The sequence below is a fragment of the Kryptolebias marmoratus genome, linkage group LG21 (assembly GCF_001649575.2).
Source record: "Kryptolebias marmoratus isolate JLee-2015 linkage group LG21, ASM164957v2, whole genome shotgun sequence".
NCBI lineage: Eukaryota > Metazoa > Chordata > Actinopteri > Cyprinodontiformes > Rivulidae > Kryptolebias > Kryptolebias marmoratus.
The window spans coordinates 8,058,163-8,076,671 of NC_051450.1; the positions used below are offsets into that span (position 1 = coordinate 8,058,163).

Consider the following 18,509-nt stretch of genomic DNA (forward strand, 5'->3'; position numbering starts at 1 on the left):
GTGTGGTTGTGTTATTTGTTTTCATGGCATCAGATTAGTTGTAATCTTTAAAATGAACACTAGAGGGCAGTGGAGCACTTGACTCTTGCCGTGTTTAAAAAGCACCAGCAGGGGGCAGAGTACGTTGTAAATTATTTTTTAAACTACTTTTTTCACTTAAATTAAAAAAAAAAAAACTAAAAGAAATTTGACTTAATAATTTATAGGAACTTTTCTTTCCTGGGCGAAAGGATTGTGCAGCATACAGTTTCAATAACTTTTTAAAACAAGAATTGGGTCCACAAGATTTATTTTATTGTGGACTTTCACTAATCCTCATGGGTCAGAAATATCCATGCATTCATCTAAAGCTTTTATTGATTTGTGCTGAAGGATCTAATTTTGTATTTTAACTCAACAGAACCATGGCTTATTAACTTCATGTTAGTGATCATGATTGACTGGAGCTGGCAGTTTCTCTTTGCCAGCATAAAAGTGATTTGTTTGACAGCAGTTTTTTACAGTTTTTTACTGTAGACTGAGAGGAAGCCAACCGAGACAGAAGTTAGTGGTCAACCAAACACTCAGAAATATTCTCTTAAAGTGTAACTAAACTGTGCAGATGTTAGAGAAACAGTAGTAATGGGATTTTTGAACAATTTTGTGCGCTTAGAAAGGCACCTTCGTGGGTTAGTTTTGCCCTGCTCAGGTTCTTGCAGGCAGGCTGCTGGTGGAGTTGGGTGTCTCCAAGTTAATTTGCGGTGTATATTGATTTCCCACTCACTTGTAGAGATTTGTGTAGCTATTATGTTAAGTGCCTCGTTCAGTATAATAACTAAGACACTGGAAATCTGGATGTGATGAGTCCATTTATTGGAAGAAAATGAAATTCATGGACACTTTATAGCACTCATGTTTTAGTTATTAGAGGCTGAAGACGTATGTTTGCGTAAAAAGGAGTTTTTATAAATTAAAGAGACGCAGTCTGGATGACAGCCCTATCATTCCTGGGAGAAGGCACATCGCCCACCATCTCTAATGCCAGAGATTTAAATTTAGATCATCTGATGATGAGAAATAACTGAGTTGTAGCTTTTTGTTCAAACCATGAAAATAATGTTGTAATCTCATATATTATCATAAAACATCATGCTCAGAGTCTGTGCTGAGAATGACTCCCAGCTACAACCACAACAAATTATACTTCAATATCTGTAAAAAGCTCTGATTTATCACCATTTTTGTTTAAGTGAAGGTCAATTAGCTGTGGTGGCCATCTTGAATTTGGTTGACTCCTAAAGTTATAGAGTCATAGGGTCTGAACTTTAATAATCTAATAGTTTTATTACATTTTTATAATATATTTTGTGGTTGATGGGGACTTATCATCACAGATTTACATTTAGTAAGTAAAGACTGTAGTTTTCAGTTTAATTTAATTTGATTTTAGAATGTTTTGATTTGTCTTTTGTTGCCGAGGCGCCCAAACACAAGAGATTAAAGCCGTCAGGTTCTAGAAGTTCCTGTCATCATGACATCAATGAGACGTCATGACGACCAGGCAGCTTTCTGAACCCAAACTGCGTCCAGATCAGTCATTTCTCTGTAAGTGAACTGTGCACTATTGGTCGTTTGCAGCAAGCCTTCAAAACACATTGTTGAGTTTCCACGAGCAGCGCTCCAAGCAGCCTGGACTCTTCCTTCTAAAGAACTTCTAGTTCAGGTGAGTTTAGAAACAGCTGCTCTCTGTAGTATAATCACTGCAGTAAAATGAATTAGGATCAAATCAGTCTGAAACTGTTGTTTGTCGTTGTATTTCCAGTGAATATGGATAAAGGAGACGGCCCTCACGTCGACGTGTTCAGTAAGGACTTTTCCTTTTTCTGGTTTCTAATGCAGCAGCTTCTCCCATCATCTGACTTTAAACAGCTTTCTTACTAGAACAAGTTAAATACTGAGAACTGCTAACGAGACAAAATCTGTAGATATCACAACACATGTACAATAAGTATGCAGTGCTGTGCTACAGTTGTTTTAAACCACCTCTAATTTCCTTTTCAACCTTTATTGTAATCTTAGTCTTGATATCGGGCCATGACAGCATGTTGAGCTGTCCCTTACAGAAAAACTTTACACGTAAAAACATGTTGACATGTGGCACATGTGAAGGTCTAGACTTTAGTGGCTTAACCCACCAAATAACTGAATAAATAAAAACTTTGAAACACCTTCAAAACACCTGAAGAAATTTCAAAGAAGTCGAGTTTTAAAGATTACAAAAATGTCTTCTTGACTGAAAAGTTTGACAAAAGATGGGTGACTGAAGACTTTTGCACAGTATTGTACATGTAATGTAATATCTGTAATATATATCTACATACTGGGGAGAAAGTTGTGTTGGTTAGTGGTAATTGTACGAATTAAAAACAACTAACTCTACATTTTCTAAATGTTTCTGCAGTGCGTCGGCGTGAAATCATAGAAAGAATTGAGCAGGAAGACTATGATGGCGTCTTCCATCTAATAGAGAGTTTAGTAGAGTTCATGTTAGAACGAGAACCTCTGCAGGAAATCCAGGCTGTCGTAAATGAATTTTCTGTTCTGTTGCAAAACAACGCTGCTGATGACGACAACATCGCTGAGGACCATGAGGCTCAACCTGAGGATCCTGAGGAGCAACCTGACGGCATAATCCCAGAACCTCAGGGCCAAATAGTCCTTCCAAGGGCAGACGAGGAAGAAGACGATGAAGACTACTGGGCCGACGTGTCAGAAAGCGACAGCGGCTCTGACGAGGATGTCCCAGCACCAGCTCTACCATCAGCCCAACAGCCTGGGACATCCAGGAAGAGGAAGAGGGAGGAGGACGATGATCCAGCCAGGAAGAGGGCCAGAAAAGGGAGCGACTCAGAGGAGGAGTCAGGGTCTGCATCCTCCTCTACCTCAAAACACCTGAGGCCAAGAAAACGTAGAGGAGATGAAGATGAGGAGGAGGGCAGACCCAGAAAACGGCCTGGATTTTAACAAGGTTTGCTCCCATTACAGCCTCACCACTTCAGCTGCAGGCCGACAAGAAACTTTCCAAGATTAAAGTTTCAGGTTCAGTTTTCTGTGAGCAGAACTTGTTGCTCTAAAGTCTGTCCTGTTTTCTGCTTGATAGGATCTGTGAGAGTCGTCCTCCTCTTCTTTAACTTCTCCAACCACCACCTCTCCTCCGTCAGCAGCTGTCATCTGAGCGTCTCGTCTTCATCCTCATCAGTCATCTCTGCTCCACCATCAGTGAGCTCCAACCGAACATCTCTCTTCTGTCCTCAGTGACCACAAACTCAGCTCCTCTCCTCCACCCTAAGGGGGCACAAACTCAGCTCCTCTCCTCCGCCCTCAGGGGGCACAAAGCGAGCTCCTCTCCTCCGCCCTCAGCAGGCACCAACTCAGCTCCTCTCCTCCGCCCTCAGCGGGCACCAACTCAGCTCCTCTCCTCCGTTCTCAGGGGTCATCAGCTGAACTCTGGCTGCCTCAGAACTTTCTGCTCAGGCTGGTTGAAAACCAGATTAAAAAAAATAAATTTTACCTCTGATTTTATTTGATGTTTTTGTTCCTCTTATTTATTTATTTTTATCCAGATGTTTTGATCAGGTTCGTTGAGTCTTAGACCCAGAGGCTTTTGGTCAACTTATTTTGTCTTCATGGCAACCAAGAACATTTTTATTTTTTAAAATGTTAAACTCCTCCATAAACTGAAATGCCAAAGTTCTCACAGCCACCACAAAATAAATGTGCAGCTTCCTTTGAAAAAGAGTCTTTATTTCACATATTTACACACATTTATTTACATTCACATTCAGGAGTTTTAGATCCGTCAAAGACTTCAAATGTTTTTAAGTTATTAAAACATCCTAATTAGTGTTCAGTTGTGTATCCCACCCCCAACTCCAGCAGAAAAAAAAACTAACATCAGGTTTGTTACAGGTTACAGGTTTTTTTTGCACAGTATAAATGATTTAATGAGCAAGTGGCACTGTAAGTAAATGCTGCAGTCATGTAGTATTTGAAAAGCCAATGATTTCTCTGTGATGCTCTATTCTTGACTTTAAGGGCGATCCTTTACACAGCATTTTCTGTTGTTTTGCTGATACGAACCCAGAGACGTGGCTCTCAAAAAGCAGACACTCTAGATCATCTTTGACCTGCAGCTTTACACGGGTAACTCATCATTTGGTCTCTCTGGTTAGAATTTGTGGATTTGTGGCAGCACTCACTGAGACAATTAATCACTGCATGTGGAGGACAACAGGCTGCCAAGACAAGAAAATAAATTGCTGCTGTTTTGCAGGCAGATGATTGAGTGGTTTTTCCAAGTATGCAAGTCTTTTCTACAGTTAATCCAACACAACTTGAACACCAGCCGTTGGGGAGGTTTAATGCACCACTTGGAAAAAAAAGCGGCAGGATATGAGCCAATGTGCTTAAAGGGGGAGAGACTGCTGAGTCGCTTCCAACAGAAACAGACCATAAAGTCTGATTTGTAAGCAGCAGAGTTTTAAATATAACCCTAAGAAATTTTATCATTGTGTCAACAAAAGCAGACAGTTTATTTTACAGGAGCTTCCATTGGTAGCAGTGCCTCATGTTAAAAAAAAAAGAAAGTGTTTATTCATTTAAAAATAAAAATACACAAAATTCAGCTCAATATGTACATCTTACAACATCTTACAACATCTTACAACAAACATTAATCCAAAGATTTAACCAGAGTTTATGAATGGACTCAAACAGTCACTTTGTTAACTGCAGAGCTCACATCTCCCTCTAGGTGACACAAACTAGAATGTGAGCCCTCAATAATAAAATTTAAAAAAAAAAACTATACAGGTTGCGGTCAACTGGTATATTTTTATGCATCAGCGACTAGATCGAGGCTCTACGTTGCTAATAGATGCGCAAATTTCCAGTTGCAGTATCACCGAGTTGGTACATTCGACACATCTGCGCACGTCTGAAACCGTGAATAAACTGCGACATTCAAGCAACACTGTCGCAAAAGATGTGACCAGCCAGTTCTCACAATCTAGTTTTTACTGTCTTTATATCATTTGTCTTGTATTTTTAATGCTCTGCTGCCGTAAACGCATACAAATAAAAAATGTGCACATATTTAAGTCAAATAGCACCAGAACGACTCTGGAACTTAGAGATAAAGTTTAGGGGGAACCACTCTGCTGTCGAGATGGCTTTGGAAACATTTCAAACTGTCCTTAAAAGTATTTTGTCATCAAAAAAAAACATTTGCAAAACTGACACCCATTTTCACTTTTTATACACCTAAATTCAAAAGTCTATTAGGTTTGATTTAGCTCTCATAAACGACTCTTCCCTGGAACCAGTGTGGTCAAAGGTCTTCAGTTTTTGGTCCAAGGAAAGTCTAGATGCTGCAGCAGTTTGGTGTTTTCTAAAAATGGACGACGTCTCCAGTTTCCACACATCAACATCCGAGACTCTAGCTGATGAGGAACGCCCCAAAGAAGCTGCTCTTCTCGTCCATGTCCACGGCGGAGGCGTTGGTCACGGTGACGAACAGCCGGTCGCCGGTGGTGAGCGGGAACAGCCCCCCCTGGTGGGCAGAGTGGAGAGAGAAATCGGAACCCCGAGACCAGCAGGAGGTTCGGCTCGTCTTCATCAGCAAGATGGGAACCGGGTAAGAGCTCACCTGGTGGGAGAGGAAGAGGTGGACACGATGTGAGGAGGTGGTGAGGCATCAAGATGTACCAAAAATCTGGGATTTCAAATTAGCCCCACAGCTTCAGATAAGGCTTGACGAGCCTAACTAAACCAGATTTCCTTTGTGTTAGCTGGTGTGACAAAACCAATAACTAAGGCTGAAGATATAACGGCAGGTTCTGCCGAAAGACAAAGACAGACTAAGGTTTTTAGTGGTATAAACTATTTACAAGTTAAATGACAAGCTAATTTACCATCGAAAGCTGATTTGTGACATAAAAAAAGAACTAAAAGCAGAGATAGACCAAAAGATGGGCGATTCAATCAAATTAGGTCTTGGCACCAAATGAAAACTAATTAAAACTAAAAGGATTTTTTATAGAGAACCCCTGTGGAAACTCGAGTGATTAAAGGTTCACCAATAGTGAACTGCTCGCAACAAACGGTGCAAAACATGAACGTTTGATGAAAGTTATCCTTACTGTATTTTCCGCACTATAGGGCACACTGGATTATAAGACCCACTGTCGATGAATGGTTCATTTTCAAATTTTTGTCATATATAAGGCACCCGGACTATAAAGCGCATCCTTATGCACCTCCAAATTTTGTAACTTCGCGTGTGCTGTGCTCCATTCAAAATGGACGATTCCGGTGCTCTAGCAGAGCTGGTTCGCCTGTATCAGCATTTATATGATCCCTCTATGAGAGATCACAAACATAATCAAATGGTTCAAAAGTCACAGAAGAATACTGCACCGACGTAAGTGTCAAGTATAAACGCCTCCACCGCTCGCTGAGGTCCTTGCACCGTGCACAGAGCCCTGCGACTTTAACTGAGCCTTAATGCTGCAAGTGGTGCGGCTTTGTAGTTTACCAAAAACATTACGACTTCTTACATATATAAAGCACTCCGGATTAAAAGGCTCACTGTTGTTTTTTGATAAAATTGAAGGCTTTTGCGAGCGCCTTATAGTAAATAGAAAATACAGTATTTTGTTTTCAGTTGATGTGGGGCCGAAAAATAGCCAAGACTGTAGTGTCACTGATCAGGACTTTTTAACAGCACTTAAAATATCATGGCACAGCAGGAAAAAAGGACAGATTCAAAATGATATATGGAGTAAAATCATAGGCAGAACAAACGTGTTTAACTTTGACCCTGTTCTATTAGTGTGTGTGTGTGTGGGGGGGGGCATTTAAATATTTAATATGATTGAATTTTCTCTTTGATCAGTTTTGACAGACCAATTTGTTTCCTAATCTGTGTTCCCCTCTGGACACAGCCAGCTGTCAAGAAGACGATCGTTTAGTGGATAGCTAGCATGATATGTGATCAGAAAAAAGCCACACAAAATGAATCTGTCTAATAAACAAAAGTCACTCCCTGTAAATCATTTTCTGCAGGCTCCAAAAATTAACCTTCAGGGACACGACATTTGTCTCGGTCTCATCCCAACACGGGGAAAACAAACACAAATACGAAACAGAGCCGACACATGTGGGGAAGCCATGCGCTTCCTGAGCCATGATCGGAATAAATGAGCAAGATGTTTCTGTTTCTGCGAGTTGTCAGCCGTTTCGGGGGAGCTTCTTCGCGCAGCAGCTCGTGACGCTATCGAACACCGTTCGATCACGGCCGCTGCCAGAACACGTCCAGCGACAGTTATCCAGTTTCGCTCTGACACTTCAACCACGATCATATAAAAACCACCAGCTCAGCGCTCATGGCACCTCTGCTTAAGAAGACAGACAGACAGACTCAGCAGCTACTGGATGATTTGACAGTTTTTTAATCTCCTAAATATTAATAATCAATCAGAATAATGTCATTTCATTTGTTTTACCGTTGTAACATTTTGTGCACAAACATATAAATGCTAATGCTGATTTATATACTAGCTATATATAAATAATGATCAACTATTAAAGGCTTAGCATTCTTTAAAGGAATGCATCTTCTATGTCAGTTTTATACTAATTCTCATTTTGCAGGAAAATGACTGACTCGGTTCAAAGCTTGTAAATGAAAATACGTACGACCTCATGCGCTGTTGTGAAATCTCGTAAAATGTGTTGTTGCTCAAAAAATACCAAGCTACTTTCAGCTCAATGTCTGTGGAACTGATTGAGTTGTAGCCACTTTATGTGTTTCCTAAAGTCAGTTGCTGTGGCGGCCATCTTGAATGACGTTGACTCCAGGATTTAACCAGATGTAGATGTTCGTCCAGTGATTGTTTTCTGAGAGTTTCATTCGAATCCATCCACTGGTTCGTGAGATAGTTTTGCTAACAAACAAACAGAGTCGACTCCAATAGCTAATGGCAAAGTTTTAAAAACAGATCTTGCTTGATTTGTTAGCACTTAGAGCATACGTTGGGAATGACTCTCAGCTACTACTACAACAAATCTTAGCTCAACGTATGCAAAACTGATTTAGTCACAGCAATCTTTGTGGCGTCTTTATTGTGACTGACTCAGAAAGTTATTCAGCTGTAGATGTTCACCCAGCGATTACATTCTGGGAGTTTCATTTAAAGCCGTCCACTGGTTCAGGAGATATTTTGCTAACAGACAAACAAAATGAACCCTGGCAGCGACGTTACTGCCACTTCGACTTTGGTGATAATTATAAAAACTGAAGCATATTTTGCACGGATGAAACCTGTTTTTGTTTGTTTCTTAGTAACTGGTTCACGGTGTTTTTGCACATGCATGTTCTCTGACATCCACGAGGGGGTGCTGCAGCACCCTCCGCACCCTTACTTCCCAGCGGGTGGAAAAACGGCTTCACCTAAAACAGGGGTGTCCAATCCTGGTCCTTGAGGGCCACCATCCTGCATGTTTTCCTTGTTCCTCTGCTCAAACACGCCTGATTTGAATCAATGGGTGATTAACAGACTTCTGCAGAACACGAAGAGGTGATTTAACCACTGAATCAGGTGTTTTGGAGCAGGGAAACAAGGAAAACATGCAGGATGGTGGCCCTCGAGGACCAGGATTGGACACCCCTGACCTAAAACATTAGTCTGAGACGAACCCCAGTCATGCCTGGGACACCAGTTCATTTTTGTGTTCGTTCAGATGAGTTTTTTTCATCACTTCTTTGCATTGAAACAATTCACCGAATCACCTTTTCGCCGGCTAGATATTTGACTTAATTACCGAGAAACTTTAAATCAAACAACTCGAAGCTGATGTTTTGTTTTGGGGCTTTTTCCTTGAGTCTTTAATGAGTCCCAGCTGTGCGAGATGTCGTGTAGCAGCACATGTTCACTGTCTGGCTTCACATAAGTTATCAGACTTGACAAGCTGGAGTCCAAAGATACCACAGTTCAACACGAACTGCTGTGAATCATCAGTCTGCTGTGCTCAGAGCACACAGCGAAGAAATAAAGTGATCCAGACGAGCTGAAATTTATTCTAGCAGGGGTGTGTTTGTGGTGTTAAGTCACAGCCAACAGCAGACTCTAATTTAAATTGATTTAAATGTTTCTTTAGAATGCCCTACAGCAGGAATTGTGTGTCAACAACAACAACACAAAATGGCAGCTGATGGGTCACACACAGGCGAGCTATTACGACGTCACAAAAGAGAAGTGTGAAAGCGTGCCTCACCTTTTTATAAACGTACTGCAGCAGAGGCTTCCCCCTGTCCTCCGCCTCCTCGCCGCCCTCCTCCTCCTCCTCCAGGGAGTGGGTGTGCCTGAAGTACGTCTGGGCGTAGACGTAGTAGAGGCCCGGCTGCGACACCACCAGCTCTCCGTCCACCAACCGGACGTCCTGGAGGAACGCCAGCCCCTTTTCTCCCTCCCACCACGAGATCTTCTGGCCCTGAACTCGCCGCCCGGCAGAGACCGGAGCTGAGGGGGGGGGGAGTCAAAACGCAACCAGATGAAAGGCAGCGCCGTGAAAACGCTGGAGGTTCCAGTTCAACGGAGCGTGCGCAAAGTTGCGTTTGGTAGGCTTTAGTTCAAATACAACTCCAACAAACCCTTCTGCCTTAGGTGCTTCAGCTCAGTTAATCATTAAAACTTATTAACATTTATTGCTTCCTTAATTATGCATTTAACCTGCAAAACTACACCTACTGGTAGCAATGGAGGCACTTCATCAGCCATTTTGGCTCCTAATAAACAGAAGCCAACTCATTAAATTTAGAGAATTCTGAGAGTTTGTGCCAAATTGACCAAATTGATTTCTAAAAAATAAATTCCTATTTTTGTGTGCACAGCTTGCAAAACTGGATTCTAGGCCACACACATTATTTTTTTACCCATCTCCCCTGACATCAGACCTGCATCGGCCCACTTTGTACCCTACATTTATCACGCAATCTACCCGAGTGCACTTTAGACATGAAGAGAATTATTACTAATAATTATTAATATTTGTCATCGGCATGGATTTTACACCTGGACATTTGGGGCTGTAGTCTCGGATGTTTTCTGTTAGAGGGACAGCTCCAATGCAAGGTGTTAAATACAGCTCTAGTGCTCTAGAAACTAAGCTGAGACGGACTTCAACTATTTCAGGAGAAAATTTGTCAAGTTCAAAATTCAAGCGACAGGACTGCAAGCCTCTGTGACTCAAAGAGATTAAGAACCTCTGCAAACATTTCTAAAGCTTTTGCAGACTCTCTGTGGATGCTGGCTTTGGATCAAAACTCAAATCAGTTGACTGTAATTTGCTGTTTCACCACTAGATGTCACTGCACCTGTTCTCACTGGCTTTCGTTTTTGTTTTGTTTTTTTCTCCCTTGAGTGAACAATTTTTCCAACCTCTCCCTTTAATTGTGGACCTGAACCCATGAAGATGGTGAGTAACATCACACAGGTGTGAAATCTGCCTAATGTAGATTTATTTTTGCAGTCATGCATGTCTGATTAGCTCCTAAACACAATAATCTATTAGTTGAGGACTTATTGGAGGAAGGGGCTACAAATTAAGGATAATGATTTTAAAGTTTTTTATGGCAGATTTGTTGTAAAGGGCACTGCAAATATTCCTATAACTTTATGAGGACCAAATGTTTATGCAACTATTGTACTTCCTGAGTCTAAATTTATGCCTGATTTTGTGGGTTCATGCAATAAATTTACTGAACAAATAAAATAGAGTCAAACCTTTGTGTTCACAAGATCACAAATTTATCATCAAACTGTCGTTTGGTTGGTTGCAATCTGCAGTTTTGCCTCCAAATGCCGCTGCATCCCAACGTTAGTCCTAATTTTGACCCGATATAATCAGGTATTTTTATATTTCACACTAACAACTCCTTTCTATAGTGTTCTGGCAGCAAATCTATTATTGGGACATGTTAAATAGGATTTATGTGTGGGCATGTATATGGTTATGTATACATAGATAGGTGAGTGCACATTGGGCATATGCTTATTTTGCAGATTTGTTGTTTATGTGCATTCCCTCAAGGCAGATGCATTTACTGATGTGGATTATATTGCATGGGGTTCTTTGTGTTCAGGTGTGCGTGTATGTACGTGTGTGTATGTGCGGGCATTTATATGTATGTACAGATGCAAATATTTATATTGGTGTTAATGTTGATATGATCTATACAATGGTTTTGACATGTCTGGGATGAATTAATAATAAATAAATAAATAATAAAATAGCCTCTCAACTGACTCCAAGCAAATTTATATTAAAATAAGAGCCTGTTTATCAAATATAACTATAATGTAGCCATTGACAACATGGTTAAACCAAATAAAATACTCACAAACAGCTTTTCACCAGTTGATAAACCCCCAAATTAATTCTCTCACCTCCTGACTCTTGCTCCAGTTTGGGCACGAAGCTGCCTGTAACATGAGCGGCGACTTTGGGGCGAGATGAAGCCCTGTCGTCCATGACAATTGAGGGCAACACCCGAGACACTTCATCTGACATGAAGAAGAAAAGGAAAATGAACAGTTTCCTAAATGATCATTATTTCGTGGGTTATTAGGTCAATCATTTCACACACAAAAAAAGTGTACGTTCTTTCTGTTTTGAGGTTTTAAGTGTCAGAACATTAAGGGACATTTTCAAGTTTTCAGATTAGACAAAAACAACTTTAGATAAATCACAACATGAAACCTTGTCGTTTTTTAATAAAAACTAGAACCAAAAGCAGAATAGCATATAGAAATTTGAATCCAAAAGCTTGTATAACCACCTTGAAGCTGTCATTTTCTATATGACTTTCTCAGACTTTCACATCATTATGGAGGACTTTTAGCCCACTCTTCTTTCCAACGTTGCTTCAGTTGATTAAGGTTTGCAGTCATTTGTTTCTGCTCAGCTTTCTTAAGGTCTAACCACAGAAGTTTAATCAGGTTGAGCCTCTGGACTTCGACTGGACCACTGCAGCACCTTGATCCTTTTCTTTTTGAGCTGTTCTGTTGTAGATTAGCTGCTGTGTATGGGATCACTGTCCTGTTGCATCATGACCCGGATAACCTCACATCTGACTCTAGAAAGGTTTACAGAGGAGTTCATGGTTGACTCAATAACTGCAGGTAGCCCAGTTTCTGTAGCGGTGAAAAAAGCCCAAATCATCAACCCACCACCACCATGCTTGACAGTTGCTATGAGGTGTTCGTGCTGATATGCTGTGTTTGGATTTCACCAGACATGGCCGTGTGCATTATAGGTAAACATCTCTACTTTAGTAGCATCCATAATATTGTTGAAACCATGTTGTTTTTGGAGAGAAGAGCCTTTTTCCTGCAACTCTTCCAATCAAGTCATACTAGATCAGTCTTTTTCTAATCTTCCTGTCATGACCTTTAGTCAGCAGCACGGCGGATTAGTGGTTAGCACTGTTGCCACACAGCAACAAGGTCCTGGGTTCTTTCTGTGTGGAGTTTGCATGTTCTACTCGTGTTTGCTGTTCTTCAGGCATTACGGTTTCCTCCCTCAGTCTAAAAACATGTGTGTTTAGGCTGCTTCCAGGCCTCCCTTGAAAAAGAGACCTGAGATCTTAACGGGACTTGCCTGGTTAAATAAATAAAAATAACCTTTAACCTGCTAACTGAAACTTGTTAAGTCTGAAATTAAGCTCTTAGGGGTTTTTTTGCAGTTTCTCTAAGCATCGCATAGTCTGACCTCGGGGTGAATTAGCTGGGCTGTCCCCCCTGGAAACATTGACAGCTGTCCTAAATGTTTTCCACTTGTGAATAACCCTTTTCTCTGCAGAATGACAGACTCCAAATAGTTTGGAAATGATCTTTAACCCCTCCTAAATTGATGGGCGGCAACAGTTGCTTCTCTAAGGTCATTGCTGTTGTCTTTTCACCTTGGCATTGTGTTAAGCAGCAAACTTCTGCTTTTATCGAGGTGATCAGCATTTTTGATCAGCAGCACTCATCTTGAGGAAGAAGTAAGGATGGATTCGGTTGTTCTCAGACTGCTTCTTCACTTTGGTTTAGTTTTTGTTTAAAATAAATAACACCAGGCATAATAGCTCATGTTGTTTTAACCTCATTTGAAGAGCTGCCAAGGACAAGATAGTTTTCTGTGTTGTTCTGATACGTGCAACCTTTCTTTTTCTCACGACTGTTGCTAAATCTTATTGTTGTGGTAAAGTTTCTCACCTTTCACTGCTGATGTAATCCTCTTCTGGTACCGCTGGGACAGAGACTGCGGGGAGAACAGACGCAACCAATTATTCAGAATCACACAAGTGGCTGTTTGACTTTAATGGTCCCTAAAATACCTTAACAGGCACAACACCCGTTTCATCAAAGGATTGTTCTCACTAACACATTTAAATGAGAAGTCTCCTCCCCAAACTTTGAGGCAGCAAAACAAAGCCACTTAAATAAAAGCAGAAGGCGAAAAGCTAAATTATGCGCAAATACAGTTTCAGTTTAAAGCTTTATCTGTGAGGAACAAGTCGCTCATTCCTGAAAACAGGCTTGTTGTTTGACTTCGACCCTGAAAATGTGCTGACATCAGGACCAGGAAGTTTCCTCGGGCAAATAACAAGAAGCCTTCATGTTCGGGCGAGCAGCGGATCCTTTCCTGTAAATCGATCTCTCTTCTCTTCCTCGTGTCTTACGCTCCTCGGCTCACTTAATCTGCAGCTACGGCCGAACTGATGAAAACCAGTTTCCCAGTTTCAAGCTGCTTTCTGTTTAGAGAGCTAACACTGTTTCTTGTTAAAGACGTATTACAAAAGAATGCGAGGAAAGGGCCAAAACAAGATATATTTTAAAAGGTTGTTTCCTCACTTTGACACGACAAAGATAACAAATAGCTTCTGGAGAATTGTTGCAGCTTTTATTGGTTTCCTGTAGATGTTGCTAAAGTTCCAACAGTTTTGTTTTTTTTTTTAGTAGGCAACACCTGCATGAACTTTATTTACCTGCATGCCAACAGTGTAAACAAGAGCGAAAGCTTGCTGGCTAATCCTTTTGCAGCATTTGTAGTCAGTTTATCTGTCACACACACATAAATAAACCTGGTTTATTGTCATTATGGTTTAATGAGCAGGAATTTCAGGATAAATGTTAGATACAAGAAGGCACATTGGAGGAGTGGTTAGTGGAAAAAGTCTGACATTCGATGCCCGACAGGGATTCTTTTGAGTGGAGTTTTCACTCTGGGTTCCTCCCACAGTCCAAAAATATCAATAATAGCAAGTAAGTTTAAAATTTGGACTATAATGAAAGTATTTTTCATGTATAAGCTTTGTCGCCCACTGCCAGATAACAACAAACAGGAGATCATGTTCATGCCTGCCTGTGTGTGTGCATGCGTGTGTGTGTTCATTTGTCTGTTGCGTTAGCAAAGCAATAGACCAGTTTTAATGAAAGTAATCACTGAAGGCCTGTCCACAACCAATCAACTTTAGGAGTCAGCCCACTTCCAGATGACCGCCACAGCTAATCAGACTCGGCCGACACAAAAATGACTTTTACTTAGTCAGATTTAAAAGCATTGAGGTAAAATTTGGCGTGGTAGCAGCTGAGAGTCATCCCCAACATATACTCCAATCTCTTACCGACTGCTTGAGATCTGTGTTTTAAACTTTGCTATTAACTTCTGGAGTCAACTCTGTCTGTTAGCAGCTGGCCTCATGAATCACTGGGCAGATTTTAGGGAAACTGTCAGAAAGTAAAGACTGAATGCATATTTATAACTGATTAACTTCTGGAGTCAACCCAATTCAAGATGGCTGCCACAGCTAATCAACCTGAGCAGACACAAAAATGATCATAACTCGGTCAATTATGCAGCTATTTAACCAAAATTTGGTGTGGTATTAGCTGAGAGTCATCCCTAACACATACTCTGGGAACTAACAGATGGTGTAAGATACTGCAATATCACAAGAAATTGCATATAATGTCATTTTCACTCTTTAGCCTATAACATAAGATGATCTCAGTTTAAAACTCTGGCAAGCGACATGCATTCCCTCAAAGAATGCGCGTAGGTTGTTAATTTTCATTTCAGTGACACTCACATACTGACAGGAAACTTCCATCCCAGCAGCGAAAATATGTCTGGTTGAATCAAAGTTACTGCAAACATTCATAAATACGAGTCTTTAATTGTTTGAAAACACAAACAAACAAGTCTGAATTACGCAAAGAAAAACCCCAAAGTGCCACGGCTTTTTTGCGTTTATCACATAAATGTGTTCTGGTGATGCTTCGGGCGCCTCGGCGTCATTTTCATTCGAAGCAAGAAGCTTCGAACAAAGACGTTTGAATGTTCAGAGCAAAGCTGACAGCTCCAGTGAATGTAACACCGTTTAAACTTCAAACGCTGCAACGTCTCAGCAGCTGTTGATTCTTCTCACATTTACACAGACGTTGTGAAATTCTGGTTCTTTACGCAACTCCGCTGGATGCAGATTTGCAGTTTTTACAGGACGGATTACAGGGAAGTGTGTCAATCTGTAAATCTGTAAAACGTAAAGCAACTCGAACACCATCTCCTGATTTTAATTTGACGAAGTTTGCGATCCAACATGATTAGAGAAGCGCGCAAACATTTCGTGTGTGCAGCTGAGTCTCTGTTGCTTCATTGTGACTCAAACGGGTTTAACTACAAGTTTGTTAAATACATTAAATGCACTGTCAAACGCATTTAATTAAAGTAGTAAAATGCAGTCATACAGGGTTACTCAGGACGTGGGGAATGTGAATCTACTTACGTACTTCCCAACAGGATTTTAGCATTTGAGTCAATTTCTTTCAATAAAAACAGAGAACAGCAAAGTCAGAGGAGGAAGAATATCACGTAAAAGAAAATGTGAAACGTTAGGTTTTGGGAGGGTTTCAGACCAGAGCAGGTGAATGCATTCCTGTGCTGATTAGACCCCGAAGGATCACATCACATCTCTGACTATGAAGGAGCTCATTGTCCGTGTGTGACAGAGATTTAGATCATTTCAGCGTTTTATTTCCTCTGATATTCACAGGAAACTCCTCGTAATGACCAACCCCTTCCCTTCACTCCAAAACTACAGAAGCTCTTTATACTTCTTATTCATTAAAGGCTAAGCATTCCTTAAAGAAATGCATATCGCCCGCCACTTTTCATGCCAGAATTGAAAAGGAATGGCAGAGTTATGCAGCTGTTTTGGTAAAACCTTGGAAATATCTGGTAGCGCTCAGATTATGTGTTATGAATGACTCTCAGCTCCTGCCACATCCAATTTTATCTCATTATCTGCGAAAACGACCAAAATATGGTCATTTGCATGTTGGCTAAGATTGATTAGCTGTGGTGGCCATCTTGAATGAAGCTGACTCCAACATTTAATCAGTTGTACATGTACATCTAATAGTTAGTTTCTGAGAGTGGTTCATGAGATATTTTGCTAACAGGCAGGCACACTCGTGCAAAAACACCACTTTCAGAATAAGACGACAAAGAGAGTGAATTGTTGATATGAAGTTGCAAAGAGTTTGTTTGCTTTATGTGGTCACTTTTGAGTTTTTTACAGTTGAAGCATCGTCAGAATGTGCCGCAGGGCAGAACAAGGAAACAGACCGATGTTTGCAGAGAGTCCTGTTGTTGCTGAGGAGGCAGCTCTCGTCAGGAGGGCTGTGTTGTTCGTGCCGGGGCAGCGGTGCTCACCTTCTCGATGAGCAGGTGGAGCTGCTCGGTGACCTGCCAACATGGATCTCCTCGTCCAGCCGTGATGCTCTGCAGGTCAGAGCCCGTCAGACAGGAGACGCTGCTCCGGGCGAAGGTCTCCTTCATCTGTGGAGGAGAAAACCAAAACCGTCCTGATGATGGGGAAACTTCAGATCCAAGCTGCTTTTTTAAAACCATCTTTTCACATGAGAACATTCCAAACCTGATACTTTCCTGGCATGTGTCCACGCTTCTTTTAATCTGTTTAGGTTTCATTTCCCACATGATGATGTTTTACTTCTTCTGAGTTAATGATTGATTTCTGTAAACAGCTCAGGAGCTGCTCTGGACTCTGTCCAGGCAGGAAAAAGACGCAAAAAACTCTGGTAATCAGAGGCATGGCTACAGTTCCACCCTTTACCTCTTCTTCTGTTCTGGTGTTACAAGAAAAACAAACTGCATGTTTGTGTGAGTCTGCACTGAACTGTGTTTTGTTTTTTTGTTTTTTTGGGAGCGCACAAAACCAAATTAAAGCAGTTCCTTGGTAACTGTTAAGCTTTAAAAGTGCGCAATCGTTACAGATTTTGGAAATCGGGAGGCTGCCCTGACAGTTTCAGCAGAATTGCGCTCGCCGCGCGGTGCGCAAAAAGCCGCCGCCGCTGCGTAAAAAGGACGCGGCGGCCGCGGCCGCGGTGCGCCTCCGCTTCATCCGCGCGGGTTTCCTTACCGAGTTGAGAGCCGTGGTGAAGTGCAGCACGGTGATGGTGACCACCACCGTCTGCAGCAGGACCGCCACCAGCAGCAGCACGCCGAGCTTCGGACCGGAGTCCGTCATAACGAACAGCCCGCCGTCCGGGACCCGAGCAGCGCAGCCGCGTCCCGTCCCGTCCCGTCCCGCTCTCAGACTTCCAGGACGAGAACAATGGAGGAGAGGAGGCTGACTTCTTCACTTTTTACCCTCCCCGTTCCTGCGCACAGGAGGAGGAGGAAGAGGCGGGTCCGAACAACTAGGGTTTTTTCACTCTTTGATTAACTCCTCCATGCAGAGATGATTGTTTCATGTGTGCGCTGAGAAAACACTGATAACATTTATCATGAGCTCTTATCTCCCCTGCAGATCTGCAGCTCCGAGGCAAAGCACCTCTGACACAACCAGAGCCAGAAAACATGGCACCTTTATTTCCATTTCAGGACTAAAACCATCACAGATGTTCCGGATCAAGAAACTTTCTGACTTCAGTTGGACTGAAGTCAGCTGAAATCATCCACATTTTGGTTTGTGATTTAAAAAAAAACGATTTATGGAGTAAAAGGTTTAATAAACATTTCATTGGGGGAAAACCTTTTAACAGCTCACAATGAGATAACGTTTTTGCCTGTGTCTGTTTGCAAAATATCTCTGTAGCACAGGGAGATTTTAATGAAACATCTCGAACTAGTTAACTTCAGGAGTCAACCCAATTATAGATGGGCGCTGCATCCAGCTGACTGTTGGAAACAAAAAAAATGCTTCAGAGCAGTCCATTTTACAGAAATTGAGCTACAAATTGATGTGGCAGTCACTGAGAGTCATCCCCAACACATATTCTGAGTTTAAAACCCTGACATGAAACATTCCTTTAAGGAAAAAAAAAAACATTTTTAATTTGAAGAGATATGGTGCTCCACTCTGATTTGGTCCATTTCATTTAAAATGTGCATTTACTGGA

At 41.5% G+C, this 18,509-nt stretch overlaps 1 protein-coding gene across 1 annotated transcript; it reads right to left on the reverse strand.

Moving 5' to 3' along the window:
* Positions 1 to 4,547: 4,547 nt before the first annotated feature.
* Positions 4,548 to 17,733, reverse strand: tnfsf10 (TNF superfamily member 10). Its single transcript, XM_017414028.3, has 6 exons — positions 17,528 to 17,733; positions 16,801 to 16,926; positions 13,299 to 13,344; positions 11,487 to 11,603; positions 9,316 to 9,560; positions 4,548 to 5,686 (listed from the first exon to the last, which is right to left on the reverse strand). Exons 1-6 carry the CDS (start codon positions 17,633 to 17,635, stop codon positions 5,477 to 5,479), a joined length of 852 nt encoding a protein of 283 aa, XP_017269517.1. The 5' UTR covers positions 17,636 to 17,733; the 3' UTR covers positions 4,548 to 5,476.
* Between the last annotated feature and the right edge of the window lie 776 nt (positions 17,734 to 18,509).